This window comes from Neltuma alba, unplaced genomic scaffold (assembly GCF_004799145.2).
Source record: "Neltuma alba isolate B1F8T4 unplaced genomic scaffold, ASM479914v2 tig00010669_pilon, whole genome shotgun sequence".
NCBI lineage: Eukaryota > Viridiplantae > Streptophyta > Magnoliopsida > Fabales > Fabaceae > Neltuma > Neltuma alba.
The window spans coordinates 1-25167 of NW_021635512.1; the positions used below are offsets into that span (position 1 = coordinate 1).

Consider the following 25167-nt stretch of genomic DNA (forward strand, 5'->3'; position numbering starts at 1 on the left):
CAGAGCTATCTTGGGCTTAATTCCTGACGCATGTCTGACTGCCATATGTTCGTTCAATCTTATGTCAGAATTTCCTGGTATCAGTACGGTAAGGGTGAGAAAAATAGAAAAGAAAACTCTGCCTTATCAAGAAAGTAATTAGTGCAAACCGAATGGACAAAAAGAGATACTGTTATTGCAGGGCTGGAAAAGGCAAATTATAATTCTTGGTTATCCGAGTACCCCAGTTGCTGATTAAGGGCATGAGTCCAACAGAACAAGTTTTTTTGTCCTTAATTACTATCTCCTCTCTTAATTATAAGATTTTATTTATAAACAATCAAGGAGTGATATTGGCTGATTGTGAAGATGTGAAAACAATAATATAAAAAGTAAATACAAGTACGACATCTTCGTCCCTCAGCATTTGAGTTTCTCTTCTTTTGCAATTGAGTTTTTGCAGTGAGCAATTGCAGCTTGAATGGCAGCCTGCAACTCTTCCATGGTACTATCATTAGCAGGAGGAAGAGTCATAGTAGGAAGGAGGAGGCCACTATTACTTGGAGATGTCCTTATTGATGCTGGTGCTGAATATTCTCCTCTTCTTCCTCTTAATTCTGCCTTATTTCTGACGCTAAAATTTTCTGAATACGAATAACTCTGTCGACGGACTCTAATTCTCTGTCTTCTCCCTGTAAAACTCGACATTAATGGTTGCACCATTCTTAAGTACCTTTTCAACACATGGACAACCTGAAACTTCTGTTTCTTTTTCTGCTTCTCTGTATCTTCTTCCTTATCTCTGACTTCACACCCTTTTCGCCCTCTTAACCGGAACAATGAGAAAGACTTGGACTTGCCTCTTCCTTCTTCTTCCTTTGTTCTTCCATTGTTGTCACTGTTGACTTCTTCATAGTTGTCCAGGGCCATGTTGCTTCCACAGAGATCTTCCTTGCTGGGTATTTCATCCTGTATTAATTCTGTGATGGGGAGGGTGAAACTGTCCATGGATTTGGTGGAAGAACGAGGAGAAACAGAGAGGTGGGAAAGGAAGTGAAGAGGAAGCAAGTGGCCATGGAAGAAAATGTCATCAGCAGGAGATAAATCAAGTGCAGATGAATTAGGTGAAGTTGTAGATTTATGAGTACTAGTAGGGTTTGTAGTTGAGGAAGACGAGTATAGAGAGACAGAGAAGGAAAATTCGTGAGAAGGAGAGGAGGATGCAGAAAAGGAGATTCTGTAGATGATGATTGCTTTGCTGATTGGCCTTCAATTATCTTTTCCACATCGTTTTCTGTGTAATTTTGTTGCTGATGCTTTTCCATGACAAAAATTTTCCCTCCTAACACAAACAAGATTTGATGCAGTGCCTGAACTCCTCGCTCTACAATCTTTCCTGTTTTTTTTTTGGTAGGAGAGATTCTCTTTTTCTTGATGTATGGAACTAACCAAGCTTTGGGAGGGATAAAGGGATTGGAAAAGCAGAGGAAGAGAGAGAGAGAGAACAAACAAGAGAGTCTTTGTCAAACCAGAAGCGGACTTGGAATGTCTCGCTTGAATATCATCATCAAGAAAACTTACCTGCGTACATTATTTTAGATTTTAGGAAGCATTATCGTCGAGTTGTTTTTTCATACTTTGTTACTACCACCACTATCCACACGGATGATTGGTGGTGACCCTAAAGCTAGAGTAAAATAAATACACAACACTTTGGTGTGTCAAAAAGAGTTGTTGCTTTGGTAGGTCCAGGTCAAGTCGTACACAGCAAATGCCGGTACTGATTTTGGAAATGAGGTAAGAAAAATCCAAACTTGGCCACCAAAGGAAGATGGGATTGGCACGGCGGACTGCACTTTAGAAAATGTGTCTTTATTTTGGAGTAGTTTATGCAAAAGGGAGGGGTCCCCAGTGAAAGAATTAAGCTGCCACGAGCATAATGATGGGAGAAAAAAAAATGGAATCTTTGAATTCATATACAGCTGCGGAGAAATTATCTGCTTCTTTCGTTGTCATTGGGTTCGTTCCTCGTGTGCATTCAAAAAGCAAAATGATCGGCCAACGTTGCTACTTAGTGATTAATTAATTAATTAATCAGTTTAAGACAAAGTTGGGTTTTACGTCAACCAGAAAAAAGGCCTTCGACTTTTGGCGTTGAAAATGATGCCACTAATTAACTTTTTTGAGTTGGATGAGATGGATGATCATATCTTAAATGTCAATCTAATGGAACGCCACATTCAAAGCAAGTTGCGATGCGATTATTGGTCCAGCAGGTTCTCGTGAATGATAGGGCTCGTAGGAAGACAAACTATTTATTTATATATAAATGCAACTAAGGATGATAGAAGAAGAATCCAATCCTAAAAGACTAACCTAGAACTCATATAAATCATACTCTTCCGATTCTAAATATAAGATCTTTATACACACTAATATAAAGATTTTATATTTAGGGCCGGAAAAGTATCATGTTTATAAGATTTCTCAATATAAAACTCATGACAGATCATGAGCGTTTAGATTGTTACAGTGGTAGAATTGATTAATGAAGAAGAAAAGTGGAATGAAGGAGGAGGAGAGAGGACAGGGGGGTGAGTCCAAAAGCAAAGATTGATCGGAATCGATGCGCAGAGAGAGGAGACCCACACGCACGTGTATAAGCTTAAGGTGGTCCATCCAACGTATAAAGGAATTTTGCAGTGTTGGTTAGCCTCTCCATTTCTGCATCAATCATCATGCATGCATTATGTGGTTGGATTCACTGCCTCATCTTCATCCATCCTCGTTTTGTTCGTTTCTTTCTCAATCAACGCCCGCTGATTTCAATGTTTATTGGGCTTTTTTTTTTCCCCCTTACAGGAGGATATCGAACTCACAATCTTGTCTACGAGAAGAAATATGAGGTGTCATGTGAACTATAAGTTACTAATATACGTAAATAATTTCATGAATAATCTATCACGAAAAACGTGTCTGTGTAATATAATACGTAACAATTGTTGTGCTATATGATACTCCTCCGGTCCTTAATGTGAGACCCATTTAACTAATTTGATTAGATTAAGGAAGTTAGGTAAGTTAGTTAATTATAAGAAACGAAACACATTTTTTCTAAAACACCATAATCATCTTTCTTAATACCCCATTTCCCTCTTCTACTTGGTTATGGTTGAGGAGTATCCATAGGGGTAATTTAGAGAAAATTGATAAATATAAAAAAATGAGTCCTATATTTAGGATCAAAACCAACTCAACAATTGGATCTTATATTAAGGACCGGAGGAGTATGATATATTTTGAACCATATATATCCACCTCACAGTTACAGTTGTCTATATCAAATACTCCTCCGGTCCTAATTATAAGACCCAATTGACTTATTTGAGGAGATTAAGGAAGTAAGTTAAGTTGGTTATTTATAATAAATAAGTGTTGTCATTCCTAAAATATCCTTGTTAATTAAGTATATTGGCTAAAACTATCATTATTAGAAGGATTATCTTGGAAAAAAATGTATAAATATAAGAGACAAAATGGATTGGGTCTTATAATTAGGACCAAATAAAAAGTCAAATTGGGTCTTATAATAAGGACCGGAGGAGTATCAGATATTTGAAGATTAAAAAGAATTACTAAATGTCACATGTGCCTGCTTCAATAAATACCACGGCATTAAAAACGATTTTTTTAAAAAAAATTAATTTGTCTTAATGGTAAAATTCTTAGAAAATAAAATTATATATTCATTATTTATAATATTAAGGAATATATATAGGTGAAAATAGCCAGAGTTAGAAGGGGAAAATCGGAGCAAGACTTTACAATTCTTCGTTTTCAGTACATTTTTAAAAATACTCAACCATAAAAATACAGGGAAAAATTAATTTAGATAATCATATGATATTTTTGCGAGTTATTAAGTATACGTAAATACTCTGGTCAAAAAGGTATACGTAAATACAAAACAAGATGTCAAAAGGAGACATTTCAAAAGTGATGATGGATTATGAATATTTCAAAAAAGATGGCACACGGCATCATATTGTCATATCGGCCATTGGCACTGTAAAGTGTAAAGTCACATGGCAACCCGCTTTTTTTCCTTTTTAATATTAGACGAATGCACATTATATAGAATATAAGAAATCATTTGTATATCTATAATTAATAAATAGTAATTTCTTAATGTTTTTATGTTTTATATATTTTATATTAACATCGATTATTGATGTGTGGGTTCATGCTCTCATCATTTTCCCTAGCATGGTAAATAAAAAGAGAAAAAGCTGGTAAAATAAAAAATAAAAAGAGAAGAAAAGGGGCAAGTTAGAGTTCCGTGTATAGAGAAAAGATTCACTATAGGAGAGTTTGGCAATACTTAAAGTTAAAATCATTTGGAAAAATTATATTTGAGGTACCTATTTTTTCTCAATTTTTAATTTGGTATCTTCGTGTTTTTTCTCTTAATTAAATTATGTAATTTTACCTTTTTAGTAATATTAATTCTTGCATTTTTGTTCTATTAACATTTTTAGTTTCTATGAAAGGATAAATGACGCTAATAGAACAAAATTAAAAATTTAATTAAGAAAAAAAAACACATATTCACATAGATATCAAATTAAAAAGAAAAAAAACAACTACCTCCAATATGGTTTTTTTTCAAAGTATATTCACAAAACCCTTCTCACGTACTTATTTAGTACATGATAAAATTATTTCTAAAAAACTAATATAAATACATAGGAACCTATGATCCGGAACATGTCCTTGTCCTATAACCCCTTGTAGTTATATGTCTCGGTATTTACATGTGCAAACACACCGCTGGGCGGGGCCATGTATTTTTTCCTTCTTTTTTATTTTTTTTTGTTTTGAACCTTTTTGCCAGCGGGGCCATGAATCTAATGCCCCACCCGACTCATACCCGTCCTCTTGGGGCCGACTTGATTAAATTACATGGCCTGACAACGCCAAACAAATCAAATTGATCAACACCCCGAATTATTTTATTGGTGCACACACGCAAATACATGAAATGGTTGTAGACACCATCGAAGATCTTTGTCCCCTTCGCATGCATCAAATAAACGTAAAATCAAGAACATTTCTATTACAAGGGTGAAGGGGAGAAAAATCCAATCTGGCTAAATCGGGGGGGGGGGGGGAATGTAATGGATAACATTTCTATTACTGGACTGGGGTTAATGTTCGTTCAGTAATAACCAAAATCTAATGCCACAACAACAAATCATTTAAACGGCTCAATACACTTCTAACCTAACGGGGGATTGAATTCCCGACAGCACATTTTACAACAAAAGCCCCTTCTTTTAAGGTCCATACCGTGATTCCAAAGGACCCATATACAAATGAACGGATTCGGCGCAGAATAATTATAGAAAAGAATCAATGGCCACCAACATCCTATTTTCTTATTGTACACTGCGGTTAATACAGCCTTCCACAGCACTTGGGCGGTTGCTATTCCACTTCTCCAAGTCAGAAATCACATAACATGCAATTGGCGTTCTGACTCTGAAGCACTGGGAAAAGGACAAATCCATATCAATTTTGACGTGTAATTTCAAACAGATCCAAAATCTCGAGAAGCTCCATGACAATGGAGGGAAGTCACTGTTCGGAAGTTAAATCCTCCCACTAAGAATCATTAGCTCTCTCAAAATGCAAATACACACGCGAATTCGTTAGTCACTCCCGCTGCCACGTCTATCTGAAAGCAAAAGATCAAAGAATAATTTACTATAAGCCTATTACCTGTGTATCATTGCAAGGCAGAAAATAGAAGTGTGCGCGTGTGCGTGGTGGAAAGGGTCAGGGTTACCAAATCACCTAATTTTCTCTTCCCTTCCATGGCTTCTTTCTTGTCTTGGCAACTTCGGCAAAGGAATGGACCGTCCCAGGGACGCAATTTCCCCAGGTTGGATGCCCCTTCGTGTACTGATATACCCTCCCCAGGCTTCATCTCAACTTGACAGACTGCACAGGTAAACAACTTGAACATGTTGCAGAGTGGATATTTCGTATCTAACCTGGATTACAGATGAAAAGGTTTTAGCGTTAGGAGACACAACACAGAGCATGCAGCTAACTTCAATGCTTTTTACGCAACCAAACCTTTCTGAAAGCATAGCAGATCCTTCCTCGTACATCTCCATTACCACATCAGGCTCCATATAATCTTTCTCATTATAAGAAGATGATTCCGCAGATTTTCTCCGAAACATGGATTTAAACATTCCTTTCATTGGTCTTTTAACTTGTGTCAAAGGAGGAGCAGGTGGTTTCTCTTGGGGCAGAATATCAATAACAACGCAGGTTGTGTCATCTCTAAGCCCCTTTGCTTGTACCGCCTCCTAGAGTTGAAAAGAGAAATGGAATAAAGGGTAATAATAGGCAATTAGTGCAACAAAATGACAAATTAAAGCAGATGGTGTTGAAATCACAATCAAATTAAGCAACCAACATGAAAACAAACGAACTATTTAGAATTAGAGAGACAGGTACACAAAGCATACTTTAACTATATGCGGTGCTGCAACTTCTGGTGGCATCCCACGACAACAATCAAGGGCTGTTTCTGCAGATAGAGCATCCCAAACACCATCACTGCAGATAATAAGTCTGCCTCCAGATGTGGACAGCTGCAAGAGCAGATAGAGCAATTATATAAACTAGAGCGACCTAATGAAGAGAGGCAAGTGAAAATTAACAAATAAAAAAAAACAAAAATATAATGGGCGAAAGAAGTTAGTGACAACCTTCACTTGCTTAACGTAAGGTACAGGAACAATGAATTGTCCAACATCCATATCACCAATAGATCTGGAAAGACACAAGCCACCAGGCCAACATCTCAAAGGACCAATCTACAACATAATTGTGCTAGTTAGGCATAAAATGTCATTTATGCAAATGCAGAAGCCTTTGAAGAATAAATATTGGTAAAATTAAAAAGCAATATAATAAATAAATATATGGTCAGTATGATTTTGAAATGTGAAGGACAGATTTTTCAAAGCTCAAAAGATTGTAAAACATTAGTGATCTGTCAAATAAGTATTGTTTGGTTGAAAATGTGTTCGATATCATCAAGCGTCTTCCGTTCTAATCAACGAGAGTATACTTGAATTTTTATGTAGTACACTACGAGCTGTTGCTTCTTAATTTCTCATAGCAAGTTTAACCGAACAAGATTAATTATGCCCAAAAGAGCATCAGCTAGAAGCCCCGGATCAATGCATTAGCAGTCCCACAGCTGGTGAGTGGGCCTTCTTTTTTTTTTAAAAAAAAAAATTTGTAGCCTGTTGACGCAGCCAAAATATCAGGGGAAAGAAAGGATCATAGTCAAAGGAGATGTACCTCTGCACCTCCACCAGTATTGAGCCGACCAACCTCACCTCCACTGCTCGTTATACGTGCCACCCTAACCAAAGGAAAACTAGGGATGAGGCTAAGCTGTAATGAAGTAAATCCAAAAAATGGTTCAACAAAAGCACGGCATTCATAACTTACTCCTCTTCATTGGTGTCTAGCCTATGATCCGCTGATAGGTAATAAAGCCCACCTTCAGAAGGTTCAAGTATGCATCGGGAATCACCAACAGATGCAACTGTGACAATCCAACCTTCTATAATCACAAATGTCACAGTTGTTCCTGATGTTTGAGCTGCACAAATGAAATAAGTATAAGAACCATACATCGCTGAACCTAAAATAGCTTAATAATTCTCATCAATGGCTACAAATCAAAGCCTCTTCATGGACACCAACTTATGATGCTTTACATGAGGAATATTTCATAAATCTACAAGCATGACCTATTAAACAGCCCACTAAAAAAAATATAAGAAAAATATAACCTTACATACGCAGAATCCCTAATGGATCTACTATCTACATACGCAGAATCCCACGTGGAACCTAAGCTTAAGTCTCAGGTCTTGTTGTTAATTGAAAGAAGAACTTCTCATAAAAGTCAAAATCATGCTCGCAACATAGAATGCTGCCCATATACTGGCTTCAACCCAGGAAGTATGGATCTCTAACCTGGCACAGGATTTTTTAAAGAGAAGTTTTCTCCGAATGTGAAAATGTAGAAATCTAATTATCTTGATCAATTCGCTTATTCAGGACACGGTAGCATCAAAAAGTTATAGTTGGATCTGCTGCCTGCAATAAGCACAGGTCCATATCCAGTGGGCTAATTCTAGCATTAACACACAAAGACAAAGAAACAATTCCTGTTTCTTACTGCAACTTTCTCATTCATAAACATTGGCAATCAACATCTTCAAATAAATATCAGTAGAAAAGCGTATTAGTGATGAATTGAACACAGGTAGCCACTCCTATCAGACAGAAGTTCAGTGATATTTCAAAGATTTTACAAATTTGTTAGGAAGCATCTCCATCAGAATTATTCTTTCTTCAGTGTTAACATTTTAACCTTCAGGAGCTCCATGTGATCAGCAATCACAAATACATTAGGTGATAACATAGATGGGAGCAATGAATACAATGACAGTTGTACCTGTCTCTTGAAAATCTTTATCAGTTTTTACAAAGCCCGCAACTAACGCCCTAGGCAAAGCTGCTATCCACTCATCTCTGTTAAGATCCGAAGGAATCACACTTAAAATATTATTTAGTAGATTCTCCTTGGCATAAATAGCAGCAGCAGATCCTTTGTGTCCATCAAATAGCTGCAAAACTTCGGGATTAGAAGTGGGAGGAAAACAGCCAACAAGAGAAGAATAAAACAACAGGTGCTAGGAAATAAGAGAGTGTATTGAGACCCAAAAAAAAAAAAGAAACATTCGATGCACTGGTAGCTAAAGATTCTTATGGCGATACCAAGTTAACTAATGTGAAGCTTGAACAATAAGAAATGAAAGCATAATTGATTTCATAGGTACAAATGAAAGCTTGATGATAACGATAACTGCCTAATGAAGATTATAACAGATGAAGACATCATATGCAACTCTCTAACCTTTAATCCTCTGTCTAAGTGGGTTCCAAAGCACGCAGCAAGTAAAGCAAAGTATCAAATATAGACCCAAAAATGAACAAAAGAAAAGATAGCAAAATGAGTCAAACAAAACTACTTAGTCAAGCCGCTCAAGTCACATAGTTAAGTAAATTTCGTTGTCAGTTGCGATTATTAGCATTTATCTTCGTATATAAGTTACGTAAAAGAATACATCACAAAGTGAATTAATACATCGCAAGGAAATCTATCCATTAATAAAAGCCATGCTTTTACTTTTAGCCAACAGGATGAAGGTAACATACCGCGAAAACAGAATATGTCGACACCCCGTCCCCCACCACCCTCTGGCATTCCGTTTTTAGTAGCGTGAAGTCCTCTCCCTTTTTGCTCTGGCTTGCTTGACCATGGTGAATTTCTGGTTTTTCAATTTTCTCGCTTGCTGATTCACGCTTCAGGAGCACCGAAAGGGGGACCGTATGGTGTTCGCCCTTGGTTGACATTGTCGACGCCCCTCAAGCTCAAATGCCAATATGACCAATTGCAGAAAAATGGTATAGTTCTAGTACTCCATGCTTTATTGTAACGAAATCCTGAACACAGAAACAAATACGCATTACTCAAAACATCTATTTCCACTTACTCCCAATTTAAATTCTGATCGAGCTTTTATTCCTCGAAATACGTACGGAATCAACAAAATCTCCAAACAGTGACAGGAAATTTCGACTTGTATCGGCAAGTGTTGTGAATGATGAAATCAAAACACATTATCAACACAAATTGCCCAAAATAAAAACATCGTTGATCGATCAGAATTCAGAACACAAATTGCGAGAAATACGAGAATGTGGAGTAATATACAAAAATCTAAGTCAGACAAACAGGATATTAACACTTGGGATTAAAGCGTTAAACCGAAATCCTAATCAATGGATTCCCCCGTTCGGGAAGGGGATTAAAAAGTCATGGAAGTCAAAAAGGAGGAGGAGGAGAGAACAGTAAAGGAAAGGGAGATTCAGAGAAAGAGGAGGCGAAAAGGTAAGAACATCAATCGTGCAGTGAAGTATGGAGAAATATTGAATTACATTGCTGGGTGTGATCGAAAAACTCGGATCCCGACGTCCTGCAAAAATTCCATTGTTGATAGAGGAAGAGGTTGATAAGAGAGAGAAGGAATATAGCTCCAAATAGAGCAATTTCTTGGGTGCCTTTTCCTCACTTTTTTCTGTCTTCTCAAAACACCAAAAGCGAAGATAAAGACGATGACATGGCAAAAACGCTTCGTTTCCTTCGCTGGAACTGGAACGCCGCGAGCCAGCGACAGCGTATATCCTGCGCCGTAGACCTGGTCATTTTCACTGTCTCTTTGCAGCACTCCATCAAGTGTTGAATTATTAGCCCTTGCCTTTGACTCGCACACAGCAATAATCACTCTTGTTCCCCCGCCAACTCAACTGGCATAACGAAATCGCGGTCCTTTTTTTTTTTGGTCCAAAAGAAATCGGGGTCCTTTGTCTATTTGTTTTTTCTTTTTAAAGCCGCGGTTGATTTACTTTTTTTAAAAAAAAATTAATTAAAAAAATTTTGTTAACTAAAAACAATCTCATCTAATTAATGGCCTTCCCAGTTTAATTAGTATTCTCAAGTTATTTTAAACTTAAAATTAGTTTTTATTGAACTGGGAGCATGGAATTTTATTCCCATTAACAAAAATTTGATTGATAATTAAATGTTCAAGTAATCTGTTGAAAGGAATAATATGATCAGTTATTTTTTAAGAAAATAATGAACAATTTTCTCAGTGAACCGGACATAAAAAAAATTAATAACTTTTATTTAATATTTATAATTATGGGAATCAAAATTGTGAATGGACAAATGATTTAACAGGGAAACCACAAATGATAATCATCACATGTGCCCATATGCCAGTCTGAACTAAAGGTTCTGGTCAGGAAAGCAGGGCGAAGGGGCGGCCACCGAAGCCACATGTTTTTTAAGGCTGTGTGTCCGAATGCCCAATGCTCAACACAGTGCCCTCAATCAAAGTTCCCACCCCTAAATAACAATAAATAAAAATAAGATTTAGTATTTAAAGAAATATTCTTGATAAGTTTGAAAAAAAAAAAAACCAGAGGGGTGCCAAACGGGCGGATAGCAGGGTCATGCAGGGTAGGCTACAATGAGCTTCCCTTTTTTTTTCTTCTCCTTAAAATAAATTGTCAAAATATATTTAGCGGGGAGATCAAACTTGAAACTGAAAGATAACAAGACCATTGACCCTCCTCGGAGGAGACCGCAATTATCGGAGCCAGTCACCGCTCGCAGCTCGCAAGGAGGGCCGACCTTATCTCTGCATGTGGTGCGCGTGCATTGCACTGCCAAACTGTTGGCTCTGCTGGTAAATCATTTTAATATTTTATTATACCATGATGGCCAACTTATCCTGCTTTACGTAGATATTTTATCTTCGATGATTATATAAATTTTAAAAAAAATTGTTAAAAGCTCCTACTAAAATATTTTTATCTGAAATACTTAAAATTTAAGAACTCAACCTCTTAGAGGCCCCATATAAACGAGGGCTAAAAGATCAAAATGTCTTTAATTATATAATTTCTAAAAAAATAATATAATCTTTGGTTTTTTAAATTTATCTTTATTTTGGTTTTGATCTTTTAAGTTTTAAATTATAGGTTTTGATTCTTTTGAAAAGCAAAATAGTCCAAATTTTTATTGGATTATAGGGACCAATGTTAATAATGTTATAAATAAAAAGAAACATGAAAGATCAAAATATATGGTTTGAAACTTGAGAAACAAAAATCAAAATAAAAATAAATTTAAGAGAGTAAAGTTTGTATTTTTCCTTTTCTAAAGCACCTAGATGATTGGGGCCTGTTTAGATTCACGATTAAGAATACTTATAAGCATATTTTATATTGTTTTTCATATATTTACCTCATATTTTATAAACCATAATTTAAAAATTATTTATAAACTATTTTAAACATGTCTTTGGTCCTTAGAAAAGACCTGAGAAGCTCTTGAACGATAAATTTTTTGAATGGATGTTTTTTGGGCAATTCTCCCTTAAGATTTATAGCTTTTTTTTTTTTACCTAGAATGAAATAGAAAAGATATAACTTTGTTTATATTTAAGTTGAAAACAATGTGGATGAACTACCTCCTATCTTTAATACTCCTCTGATCCTTAATATAAGACTTAATTCTTGAGTTGGTTTTGGTCCTAAATATAAGACTCATTTCTCATATTTATCAATTTTCTTTAAATTACTCCTATGAATACTCCATCAACCATAATCAAGTAGAAGAGGGAAATGGAGTATTAAGAAAGATAATTATGGTATTTTAGGAAAAATGTGTCATTTTTTTTATAATTAACTAACTTACCTAACTTCCTTAATCTAATCAAATTAGTTAAATGAGTCTTATATTAACGACCAGAGAAGTATTATTTTCGGTTTTAAATATAAGAGCTAATTGACTAATTTGAACAGATTAAAGAAATAAATTAAATTAATTATTTGTAATAAATATGTGTTATCTTTCCTAAAATATCCTTGTCAGTCAAGTTGGTTGGCTAGAACTACCATTATTAGAAGGATTATCTTAAAAGAAAGGATAAATATGATAGATAAAATGAATTAGGGTCATATATTTAGGATCAAAATAAAAATCAAATTTTTTATTTCTCTAAATTAATTAATTAAATATCATATTAAGAATTGGGGTTTTTTTCTTTGGGGGGGGGTTTTAAGGAGGTAATATTACATTGCTGGGAAATGTTGTTTTCGAAGAGACTCTGGCATGGAGGAATAGCGTTTTCCATACGGGCGTTAGGGGGTGTTTGGGTTCTTACCTAAATGTTTTTTAAAAGTAATTTTTCATAAATCGAGACAAATTTTTTTATATATTTGTTTCATATATCGTAAAATCACTTTTAAAACCATGGTTTGATTTTCATCAAACACCCCGTTGGTGGCGTCTGAATAAACCCCGCGTAAAAGTAATTTAATTGCAGACCCTGCGTGAAATACCGATCATTTTCCTAGTACTTCTCTCCTCTTAGTTTTTTAAATTCTATTCACAAGATATTTTATTAAATTTTTAATGCAAATTTATTATATTTTTTAGATATTTAAAAAAATGTGTATTTATTAAATAAGAGTAAAATTAAAAAATTATTATATTTTGATGAATAATTAATACAATTTAAGGTAAACTTGGTCTGTATGGAATATGTTAGAAGTGCCTTACAAATAAAACCTGATATAACGCTCTACCCAAAAAACTCACTTATAACATTTTTTTGTATATCAAGAAATATATTAAATTGATAAAAAATTTTATTTTACTCTGATTAAAAAAATTTATTTATATTTACAAATCATGTTCACTTTTTTCGCGTTCTCTCTCTTTTTAATAAAAATGAACTTTAAAAACAAGCATTAAATAATTATAAATTACTTATATTTAAGACAAACTTCCTTATAAGTGATTTGGATTTAGGACCAGGGTGGTCAGCGTTTTCTATTTATTATATATTTTTATAATTTATATAAAGACTTTGTAATTTTATAATTTAGCTTAGGGAATAGATACTCCAGCACTAGCTATAATTTCTCTGCAAGTTGTAAACATGCCCTGACCTTACTCCGCCAAGCTGGACGGCAAATATAGATTTTTAAAACAACTAATTTTCTTAAGGAACTATAAAAGTCACTTTGCTTTTACTTGAACAAACGGGCTAAAAACACTTACTATTTTTTTCATGTTTTTCTTATGTTTTTACTATAAATATTTTTAATAAACATGTGAAAAATGTAGTAATTATTTGACAATAACGCGAAAAGTGTATAATTTAAAGGACTTATTTAAAAATAATGTAGTTATTTTATTTTAATTAAAGAACTTGAAAATAAGAGTCAGAAAGCATGTAGATTGTTTTCTACGTAAAAATTAAAGGACTTATAATTTAAATCAATAATATTGTTTCTTATATACACAATGTTACAGAGTACTCGAGTCCCTTGGAACAAAATAGAAGGTATTGCCTGCGGGGGAATTTAATCTTTAGACTTCTCCGGGAATTAATGGTTGAATGGACCTTTTCTTTGTGTCACGATTTTTTCTTTTTTTAGTGGTTCCGAGTGCCAGAAGTAATGCCAAATCCAAACAAGTCAATTCACTGAATTCGGTACTCCTACTGGTCTTGTACGAAAACAGTCAAATACTTTATAGTACGGGTAGCGCGACGGACCTTATCAAAATGCAGCGATGGTCTCCGTATGCGGGTTGTAGGGTGTTTAATTTAGCTTATGAGAAGTAATTTTGCGATATATCGGTGACAGTAATTTTTTAAAGTGGTTTTTCTTTTCTTTTTTTTATGTGGGAGTTTTCCAAACTCTTATTTTAAAACCTACCTTGCCCATCAGATTTAGAAAATGTTTGGATGAAATCAAAAATATAGTTTTAAAAGTACTTTTATAGTGTACGAAATAAATATGTGGAGGAGTTTGTCTTATTTTGTAAAAAAATACTAACACTTTTGAGTTTTTCCAAACACCTTTTTATTCCTGGTCTGTGCGTGATGCATTGACCTGGTCTTAAGCTGTGGTTAAACTAAAATGAAAATGATTTTCAGAAACTAAAATCAATTTTTTAAATAAAATAACTTAAGAGTGATCTTGCTTCAATTCATTGCATATGCTTCTACATGACAAGTCTCATGTAGAAAAAGAAAAGAAAGAATAAAAATTAAACAATTGAGAATTAGATATTGTATAAGAATTGAACAACAATCGCAGGACCCAGAAGAGTCTATGGGATAGAAAATCTGTCAATAAAAAGAAAAGAAAACAATCACGGGATAGAAAATCTACCAAGGGACCCAGAAGAGTTCATACGCACGATCGCAGAAGATATCCGCTCCCAAAGGGAAAAATCAGCATAACAATCAACAAATCAGTACTACGGAGCTAGTGATATATGCTATTTCCTATATGTTATTATTGTCTGTTAGAACGAAGCTTTAGAAGGATATCTTAGTAAATAACTAGGAGTTAGTTACGAGCCAAGAATGATATATGTTGTGTACCTCCACCATTACCTTTTTGTGGAATGAATTTTGCACTCTCTCTCTTTTTTGTTATCAGCTAATTTAATTTTTAATCTAGTTTTCAATATAAAACCCTAATCCACTTTATTTCAAATATTTATTGACTTTTCCCTCAAATAATTTTTATAATAATCACATATGTTAAGAAATTATTATTAATAGGTAATTCAAACACATATAATTACTAGAGATATTTTAGAAAATACACATATTTTCTATAAATAATTAAATTAACTTATTTTTTTAATCTTTTCAAATTAGTCAATTAGGTTATGTATTAATAACGGGGGTAGTAATTAATAGGTCAGTCAAGACCATTTGATGGGCCAAAAGCCCAAAACGAAGGGGTGGGCCCGTGGGTGTGGGGGAATGAAAAGCATTCTGGTGAAGCAGACCCATCTATGAGGCCTGAATCACACTCCGGCGTGCGAGTGAGCAGTAAATCAGTTGAAAGTAAGGAAATGGATATGAGTTATTTTTTAGGTTAGCCAAACACCCTCAAGTCACAATTAAAACTGAAACAAGAAAGTATGAGACAACCCGGACAAAATCAGAAGAAACAGGCAAGGACAGAGGAAGGTCAATTGAAGATGAAATTAACCTGCCAGGCCTTTTAGAGACACATAAACCTTGTTGTCCCTTCAAAATACAGATATACAAGGCTAAACAATTATTTGCTCCAGCCAAAAAATTGACAGAATGTGATGGGAAGTTAAATTGAAGCCCAGCCAAGTTTATCGTTTAGGCATCGGAACTAAAAAATAATTATTTTTTTTTTTTTCATAAAAAAAAGTTACACTACTCTCTGAGTACATGCTAAATTAACGAATGCACCCCAGAAAACACAGACGAAGCCTAGTTTGTGACCCACATTAAGCACATAGAGAAGTGCGTGAACACTTCGCCGATTGGGTAATCCACAATCCTCTGATGTTTCATTACAGGAAGTTCATTATATAATAACAAGCCACTAAGTTTTCGATGACTCACTGATCAAACTGTAGTCACATAGAATGGACAAATGCGTCCCAATTTGTGAGCAACCAAGACGCCTTTCCATTTACCACTACAACCCGTTTCAGGGATCAATATTACAGAATACCATTCCCCCATCACGATTTATTCATCTACCAAAGCCATTGTTCGCACAGCTTTGAATGCTTTTCTTCGAAAAACTAGGCTGGATGGCCGTGTCTCAGAGATTGCCAACATGATTAGTCCTCTGAATTGTGACCTCCCACGAGGTTATGTCATCAGAGATGCCCTGAGGTGAATCTGAAAGACGAGAAAAGACCATCAGCAGCCAAGCATGGATTAGGGATAGGCTGGCAAGCAGTTAATCGATATCTGGAAGGTGGAGGGAAGAGACCAACACCACTACAAGAGAGAAAGAAGAGTTCCAGTAGGCCAAAAAGCAAGGGATTGACTAGGTGTGTGGTTACTCTCCTGATGGGAAGAGGATTGAGCGCTCAAGCCTATAGCGTAAATAAATAAATTTCCATTTGTCCAAGTCTGAAATGAAACTAGTTCGCTTGTGCAGTACTGAGGTGTCATTCCCAGCTGAACATAGAAAGTTAGAATCTTCCCACTAGTAGCTTATGAAGCCCAAGTCCTTCAACCATGGTAGCACCTCTGCTAGTCCATCTTTCAAACTTCTGGGTCTATAATCTAACTCCTGTTTAGCTTTATCGCAGGAATATTCCCATCGATGCCTTAAAACACAAACCGTCTGCAACAAGGTTGAGGCATGGATATTAGAAGTTTAGAACGAATCACGTTAAATGTCTGAGAACAGAACAACATCAAGGGAGAAGTCTGATCAAATATGGACAAGAAGTCATCATTTCTTTTCAGTCTAAATCATGTAACTTACTGGTGGACTGATGAGGGGAAGCTTTCCGCTGATTCGAGAGAATAAAACTGATAGCCAACCATATGCTTCAATCACCCACAGAGGGATATTAAATAATGGTCTTTTTGTATTAGTGATGATTGCAGCTATATCAAACACATGTGCGAATGATGCATTTTCACCTGTCAGCAGAAACCTATTACCGGGTTGCCCTTTTTCCATTACAGCAATGTGTCCCTCCACCACGTCATCAACATGGCTAAAAGAAAATCTATCATTTCCGTAGCCTATGTAACCAGGTAATCGTCCATTAAAACGTTCTATCATCTGAAGTGTGGCAGCATAAAAGAGCTTTTTCAGTAAGATGTAAAATGTTAATGGGATTGAAAACGAAGAGATCAGGTTAAATCATGCCACTAGTGTTTATACAAGAATTAGTAATACTCCTCCGGTCCTAATTATAAGACCCAATTGACTTATTTGAGGAGATTAAGGAAGTAAGTTAAGTTGATTATTTATAATAAATAAGTGTTGTCATTCCTAAAATATCCTTGCTAATTAAGTATATTGGCTAAAACTATCATTATTAGAAGGATTATCTTAGAAAAAAATGCATAAATATAAGAGAAAAAATAGATTGGGTCTTATAATTAGGACCAAATAAAAAGTCAAACTGGGTCTTATAATAAGGACCGGAGGAGTAACAAATAAGGTCAGAAGATTATTTCATTTCTGAATGCATTTATTCCACTAGATTGCCAGTTAAAAAATACCGCATGGCGGAATATAGTGAAAGAGAAAGTTAACGCCTCATTTATGTGCTAAGACAGGAGGAAGAGAAAGCTACTTGTGAAATAAGGGCGAGCGGGAAATTGGGCATGAAAGGATACTGGGGGCAAAAAAAAAAAAAAAATCATGCAAATTTTTCAACCATTTCATTGTCACCGTCTCGACCAAGGAGACCCTAATTTCAGTGAGATGACCTCTTCCTCACGAGCTCGGTTTGCAGTATAGAAATACTTGCGTAAAACTTAAAACTCACCCTAAAATCTGTAATGCATAAATCATCAGCCTAACCTAACATCGAAGTGCCGTTTAGTGCTTTTCTTCATTAAACCCAACCTCAACCATTTCTCCATTAATTTTACGTATACAACTAAAGGTAGAAAGCGAATTGATAAACGGATGATTAGGGACCTGAACTGCAAACTAGATGATAATTTTGCGTTAACACATAAACAACGTAAGTTGAAAACAGCTAAAATTGAATTTAAAGAGAAAGCATCAAGTGGAATCGCTAAATTGAAATCCACTTGCACCCTTAGACTTATAAGCTTCACAAATTGCCCTTGCCCGATATTTCACATAAATGAACCCGCGGGCATTGAAAAAACTCCAGGCAAAAAAGTGCCTCCTTATGCCAAGCGTATATGATATACGCCAGGTAAAACCCATATATGAGAACCCTACAAACAAGCGATCATCTTTCTCATCTGATAAAACAAGAAAAAGGAACGGCATTGCTACAAGTTGAATAAGAGTAAAGAAACAGAAACAGTACCAGCTTACAAACAATATTTCCTGCCGTAACTTTGCCAGGCCCGTAGATAACCCCGGGATAAACCACCACTAACGGCATGCCCTCGGACGCAGCTTGCAGTGCAATTTTATCCGCAGCAATCTTTGATTTCTCATATTCCGTGCAGAAAAACTTTTCATGATGGACCTGTAATTAAAATTTCCGATACCAATAAGAAAAGCTCGTGACATCTTCAGAATATAATTCTGCCGAATAAGCAACAAAATGAAAACTCTTCCCACTTGATTCTCATCGGCAATGCTTCCATCAGTTGGTCCCAGTGCAAAAAATGATGAAGTGTAAATAATTTTCTCCACTGTCTTTGTCTGCTTCACTGCCTCCAACAAATTTTTCAACCCACCAACGTTCACCTAATACAATTAAAAGAAAATTGTGAAGCTATCAGATTCAGTTATATGAAATGTATATACAGAGAAGTGAAAGGTCGTGCTCTAACAGAAAAGAATTTGGAGGGGTCGGGAAGCCAAGGCTCGACAAGAGCTGCTACGTGGAAGATGATGCGGCAGCCGGAGCAGGCAGAGAGGAAAGAAACATAGTCAGTGACATCACCGTAGACGATTTCAAGAGCTCCGGCATTGGCAGGAGAAGAAAGGGCCGAGAGATCACTGGTTGGCCTTGCGAGGACCCTAATTGAGTATCCTTTGCGGAGCAAAGCATTACAGAGCCTTCCCCCGAGGAAACCGGATGCGCCTGTAATCAGAATCTTCATCTTCTCTCTGTTTTGCTTGACCGTATTCGAAACCACTTCTCCGTCGTTCGTCCTCCACTTCAGCTCAGCCTATGTCTTGCCTCAGTTCTGGTGTTGACCCGCGATATGCGGTTTCTTCCTTTCTTTTTTCCGAATCTTCCGATGGGTGACTGCGCCCTCCCTTCATGGTTTCTGTAACATTTATAGGATTTATATTTTTGCATTTTGACGAGTTAAGTCTAATTTATTTTATTTTAAAAGATATTGTATGTTTTCATCAGATGCGAGCAAAAATATGGAAAAGGAAACGACCCGGGAAACCCCATATATTATTCGCGGGCAAAAAGGAAACCCCCATATTATTACGTAATAACAGGCGAACCACTTATTTGGAGTGGGATTTGATTTTTTTTGGGGGGATGATTTCCCCAAAAATGCTTTTTCTTGAGTATTTTTATGTAAATTGAGATATTTTTTTTTTATAAATTATGATTTGGTTTTCATCCAAACACCCATTAAGTATAATACAAAATACTGTAAAAAGATCATATGAAACTTAGTAATGAATCTGAAGTCCCAAAAATACCTAAGTGCAATTTAATTAAGTGTAAAATGACCTCTCTACCCTGATAAGATACATCCAAAGCTGTTGCAAATCAACACCCTATTCGCAGAAGGCAAGAGGAAAAAAAATACGCAAACTTCATCTTCTTTCTTCCTTACTCCCATGTGAAAATCTTGCCCACTTTATTGGCATTAATGAAGTTTGGGTATTTTTTTTTTCCTCTTGCCTTTTGTGAATAGGGTGTTGATTTTTAGGTTGAAATAGAACAACTTTTCAACAGTTTTGAGTGTATCTTAACAGGGTAGAGAAGTCATTTTGCACTTAATTAAATTGTACTCATTCCTTTGGGACTTCAGATTCATTACTAAGTTTTTTAAGACCTTTTTGTAATATTTTGTGTTCTATAAGATCCTAGTGTCATTTTTCCTTTATTTTTTTAAAACTAATTTAATTAACTTGAGATATAATTTAATATTGTTAGGGTGATAGTTTAAATTTTTTTTGCCACATTTGTTATAATTGACTGATTTATTTGTTAATACATTTAAATTAGTTAAAAAGCTTTTATACTAAAAACTGAAAGAAGTATTATATAATAAATAATAATAAATTTAAAATGTTAAAACTCAGTAGGCTAGCCCACAGCCGTAAAAGTTAAAAGAGTGAAAAAAAAATTAATTTATAAAATATTTTAATGATATATAATTATAAGCTGTGCACGTCAAATTTCAATAATTCAAATTTTTTATCTATTTATTTTCATATAGTAATAATAATAATTTTATAAAATATCAATTCGAAACATTCACTTATTGTATTTATTTAAGTGTTAAAATGTGATTAATTTGTTGAAGAAAAAGGAAAGAGAGGAATTCGGAGAGGATGCCCTGCAATTTAGACGCATAAATGAGTAGCAATGTTAAATAGTGAGCAGTACAAAAGTTGTTAAATATATTACACTTTTCATAAGCACTTTGACACCCCGTCAAGTGATATCAAACAGATAATATATACCTTCTCCGGTGGAGTAGCTGTTCAATTCATATTTCAAAGTTACAAGCTGCCTCGACCCATTCGTTGTACTCTGCTCATAGAAAACAAACAAATGATATTTAAGATTTCACCCTTTCAGCCTCCTATTTCAAGTACCGCACACGTCCGCGCCTTGGTGAATCTGCCAGGGGCCAACCATTTGCGTCCACATTTGAACGCAACATCATCACCTTCATAAGTTCGAAATCATGCTCGTCTGAGGGTTGTCAACCTGAGTCCTATGAAACTAGTCAATAATCTACAACCTCGAGCGCCGGATGCATTTTATAGGATTGAAAGAGCCATGCCTTCTTGTATTCCTGGAATTTGATTTGATATCCCAATCCTCAACGTTCTTAGGAACACATATATCAAACAACGCTTGGCCAAGAACCCCATACGCATTGATGCCCGGGCGGCTTGGTAAGTGAATTAAACTTTCCTTGCGTTCATCTGATACTGAGCCGACGCCCTTGCCCTCATAATAATTCATTGAACCAGACAACAAATCATCAGAAGCAACAGCAAAGCCCTGAAAACTGGTTGAAGTCATTGCAGCTTTCCTAAAATTACTGATTGGATATGAGATTTCATCTCCTGTTCCCTTCTTGCCCAGTCCCTCATCCCCAGTCGGTCTTTTTCTAGAAATATAAATTGCAGCTGCCTTGCCCAGGATCTCAGTGACTGCAGCCTTGTAGTCAATCAGATGGTGCCGATAATGACCTGTGACAAATTCAGGAGGAATTAAATTCAATAACAGAATGAGGGAGCCCTAGTTACTGAGCTCAGTACACTTTAATGAAACGCAGGTTTCTTGATCCTTTGTAGCCACACTCAAACAGACTAAATGATGCCATCATCAGTCAGCTCCTGCCTCTCAGCTTAGTTAACATTGACAAAAACAGGCAACCCAAAAGAAAGAAAAAACCGGTAGGTTGCTTGTCTCTGCCACAATGTTGATCTGATGTAAAATGTAAATTTAGATGAACGCAAAATGCCTCTTCCTACCAAAATAGTCAAACAACTAGTGATATGACAACCAAACTTGCATAGATGCTACCTCTTGTCTTTAATATAAGAACTAGATTGACATACAATTTGATCCTAATTATAAGACCATAATCTACTTTATCTCTCATATTTATTCATTTTTTTCCTAAGGTAGCCCTTGTAGTTACACATGTTAAATATTCTAACTAATAGGCATAATTAGTAAAGGTATTTTATGAGAGATAACACCTGTTTATTACAAATAACTACCTTAGCTAATTTTTTTAATCTACTTAAGTTAGTCAACTAACTCTTATATTAAGGATTGGAGGTAGTATTAAAGAATGATATTTTATCTTCAAGAATAAAATCATGATACGATCTTCACAGTTCAAACAGGAACTGGTCCGTCAAGTAGGATCTTCTCACAAAAGTGTAGACTGCATATGCCTACCTACATGAGGAGAGGTATCCCATTTCACCATTTTAACATCACAGCCAAGGTCTTTTAGTCGTTGGACAAAATTTGAAATAACTTGAAAAGAAGCAAGATCATCATTTTCGGAACAAAAAATGAGATATGGGGCCTGCATCCTCTGCAATAGAATATAACTCAATAAGCAGAAAATTCAAAAATCCCAACAAAAAAAAGAGAGAGGCATGAAAGCTATAAAATTCAAGAATCCCAACAGAAACAAGAGAGGCATAAAAGCTATGTTGTTTATTTTTTAACACTTACAATAGTGGAGTAAAGAGTTTGCCAATACTCAGCACGCTGTGACTCAAACCTGCTGAGGAAGAGAGCATCAAGACCAGATGCAATGCTATTTGCGATCCATGAAGCAAACCTTGGCGGATGGGACATTTTCAAAACAGATGGATGTAAAAGAAATCGGACACCCAAATCGCTGGTGAAATCAACTGGAGTGGAGTCGTAAATATAGCCACAAATAGAGTCTCTAACGAGCTGGTAATCAACCTGTAAAGTTAAAAGGGTTTAGAAGTTCAACTATCAGTAAGTCAAAAAGTTAAAAGATCAAAAAGCCACCATCCTAATAGAGAAATCCATGTCGCAGGAAACTGAGTTAAATACTTTGCCCAGGGAAATACAGGACAAATTAAACAATGAAATATATAGAATATTTGATTTTGGCTTTCAACGCTATCATGTGATATAATATATGTAATTCAAGCATCCCTTAAACTACAAATAGAAAAGACATACCATGTTATGTCCTTCGCACTTTCCCTCAATAATCTGAAATCAAAGGAAATTAAATCGTCAGAAGTCAGATTTTATTACGGTATGGTGCTAGAAAAGTTTTAACAACGAAGAAAAATAATATCACATTGATATATACTCTCAAGAAAAACAGGAAGATCAAGGCGATAGAGTATAGAACTGAATACCTGAAGAACCTCAAACATACAAGCTTTTGCACCCCCTGAAAAAGACGCAAACACTACGGGACAAGGCCCGCTTCTCAGCACCTGCATATTGACATGCATGGAGAGGCATTTCATAAGCTTCAACCAATGAATCAATTTTTTTACGGGAGTAAAAATGTATAAGTTTGGCAAAGTGTAAAAATAAAATCTCTCGATTATATTCCACTTGAAACTAGTTTTTTGGCGACCTGAACTAAGATTTGTTTACCAAAAAACTGGAGAGTTACGATCAAACTAACCTTAACAAGTTCATTAAGTATGTCAACAGCAAGACTTGTAGCTTTCTCAGGGAAGAACCTGCAATACAAGGCAAAATTATAGCGAACACTGCATTAATTTATTATGCTCCCAGATAATCCCTCGAACAGAGGGTCACGGAAAATTGAAGATCAAAGCAATTATAAAGACCCAGAACACAAGGGGAAATATGATTTCGACGGATAATAGGGTTGCCGGCTCAATCATACAGTTACTTCAGTGAAAATATCCAGATGGTAGGAAGAACTATCGACCAGCAATCTTGACATTTTCAGATTACAAAACTATCAATCTTGTAGTAAGAGTTTCAATTATCACCAGCAATTCATTTTCCCACAAAATTATAAATATATAAGGTGTAGTTGTAACGTAAGAACATAAACGGTCAATCAAGTTCAAGCACACTAGACATAAGTAAATGATTGGTCTTTAACTTCGGAATTAAGATGGAAGTGGGACGATCAGGGGTCAGCCAGATTGGCAAATAGGAACTCACATATTGAGAAACTGGGAATGACAGACGAGAGAGTTCCATCCGATAGACGAGTAGAGGTCTACGTATCTATTCAAGTGCCTCTCGTCGCTTGACATCCATGCGAATACCAAGACTATCCCTTCTGCTTTCTCAGGTACTAGATTTCTTCCCCAGTAGAACCTACCCCCAAATCCCCACATTTTCCTCTATTTCCAACAATAAATGAAACAATTCTCTACAGCAGAACTCCGAGCATTTAATTTCTAGCCTTACAGAGCTGAGAAGACAAATTCCTTAACAGCAGAGGATACAGATTGGATTAAATGAAGTAGCTTCCGAAGGTCAATACGGACTCTCTTCGCACCAGGTGGTTATCTAATCGCAGCTTTTGAAATCGGATGACGAAGATAGCGCTAGAATCGAAATTGAGCGTTCTGAAATGGTTTGGAAGTTGTCCAGCCTCAACCCAGATTTCGAAGGGGACACTCCCCAGGGCCGAAATTTACACGACAGAGAGGCACCCCTCGCTGTTGCAGTACAGGATTTGGCTTTCGGAAGATGATTTTAATTTATAAACTTGGACCAAAAAGTCAAAAAACTAATCTTGTGCCGCGTTCTCGAGATAAGCGCGATGCTTTCCCTTGATTTTGGGCGCTTGAGTGACGTTTTGTATTGATCTCAAAAAATCAGTTTGGTCCAACTTATTAAAGAATGGGGAATTCGCATATTCTTTTTTTTTTTTTGGGCAAAACCGCATATTCATTTCATTGCCCAAAAAGAGAAGTCCTTAAACTGATGATTAATCAATGCGTTGACATTGGATCATATCTTCCCCTACCATGCTTCGTCCATTTCACAGGAATTGATGCCCTGAAGGCTTAACTTGGCCGCCATAACAAAACTTTGAAACCTTGTTATGTGCATTCTTTTAGGTGAAATTATTACTACCTCTAGTTTTTAATATAAGATCTCTTTTAATTTTTATTCTGGTTTTAAATATAAGATTTCAATCCATTTTGTCTCTAATATTAATGTATTTTTTTTCCAAGTAGCCTCTCTAATAATGATAGTTTTAGCCAACACATTTGATTAGTAAGGATATTTTTATGAAAGATAAC

At 35.6% G+C, this 25167-nt stretch overlaps 4 protein-coding genes and 1 long non-coding RNA gene across 6 annotated transcripts; 1 reads left to right on the plus strand and 4 right to left on the minus strand.

Annotated features, from left to right (window-relative positions):
* Window positions 1-179: 179 nt before the first annotated feature.
* Window positions 180-1206, minus strand: LOC114758092 (BRI1 kinase inhibitor 1; the record flags this gene model as incomplete). The annotated part of the gene is made up of 1 exon (XM_028947112.1): window positions 180-1206. A coding segment is annotated over one exon (807 nt), but the record flags the coding sequence as incomplete, so codon positions are not given.
* Window positions 1207-1216: 10 nt separating this feature from the next.
* On the plus strand, window positions 1217-21405 carry LOC114758093 (uncharacterized). Its single transcript, XR_003741747.1, has 4 exons — window positions 1217-1285; window positions 2513-2514; window positions 9962-9969; window positions 21394-21405. It is a non-coding gene; the product is annotated as an uncharacterized LOC114758093 (long non-coding RNA).
* Window positions 5105-10222, minus strand: LOC114758087 (probable protein phosphatase 2C 12). 2 transcript variants are annotated; one of them, XM_028947107.1, is made up of 10 exons: window positions 10084-10222; window positions 9301-9588; window positions 8537-8708; window positions 7519-7672; window positions 7366-7429; window positions 6765-6872; window positions 6522-6647; window positions 6121-6359; window positions 5836-6035; window positions 5105-5716 (listed from the first exon to the last, which is right to left on the minus strand). In XM_028947107.1, exons 2-10 carry the CDS (start codon window positions 9496-9498, stop codon window positions 5691-5693), a joined length of 1287 nt encoding a protein of 428 aa, XP_028802940.1. In that variant the 5' UTR covers window positions 9499-9588; window positions 10084-10222; the 3' UTR covers window positions 5105-5690. The 2 variants fall into 2 exon arrangements, with proteins under 2 accessions (XP_028802940.1, XP_028802941.1); XM_028947108.1 differs by lacking the exon at window positions 10084-10222 and adding an exon at window positions 9685-9947.
* On the minus strand, window positions 15832-19455 carry LOC114758089 (putative dihydroflavonol 4-reductase). The gene is made up of 5 exons (XM_028947110.1): window positions 19029-19455; window positions 18814-18942; window positions 18554-18718; window positions 17014-17319; window positions 15832-16869 (listed from the first exon to the last, which is right to left on the minus strand). The coding sequence occupies exons 1-5, from the start codon at window positions 19299-19301 to the stop codon at window positions 16729-16731; spliced, it is 1014 nt and encodes a 337-aa protein (XP_028802943.1). The 5' UTR covers window positions 19302-19455; the 3' UTR covers window positions 15832-16728.
* On the minus strand, window positions 20718-24628 carry LOC114758088 (uncharacterized). Its single transcript, XM_028947109.1, has 7 exons — window positions 24071-24628; window positions 23556-23613; window positions 23278-23358; window positions 23093-23125; window positions 22607-22846; window positions 22322-22463; window positions 20718-21600 (listed from the first exon to the last, which is right to left on the minus strand). Exons 1-7 carry the CDS (start codon window positions 24247-24249, stop codon window positions 21137-21139), a joined length of 1197 nt encoding a protein of 398 aa, XP_028802942.1. The 5' UTR covers window positions 24250-24628; the 3' UTR covers window positions 20718-21136.
* Between the last annotated feature and the right edge of the window lie 539 nt (window positions 24629-25167).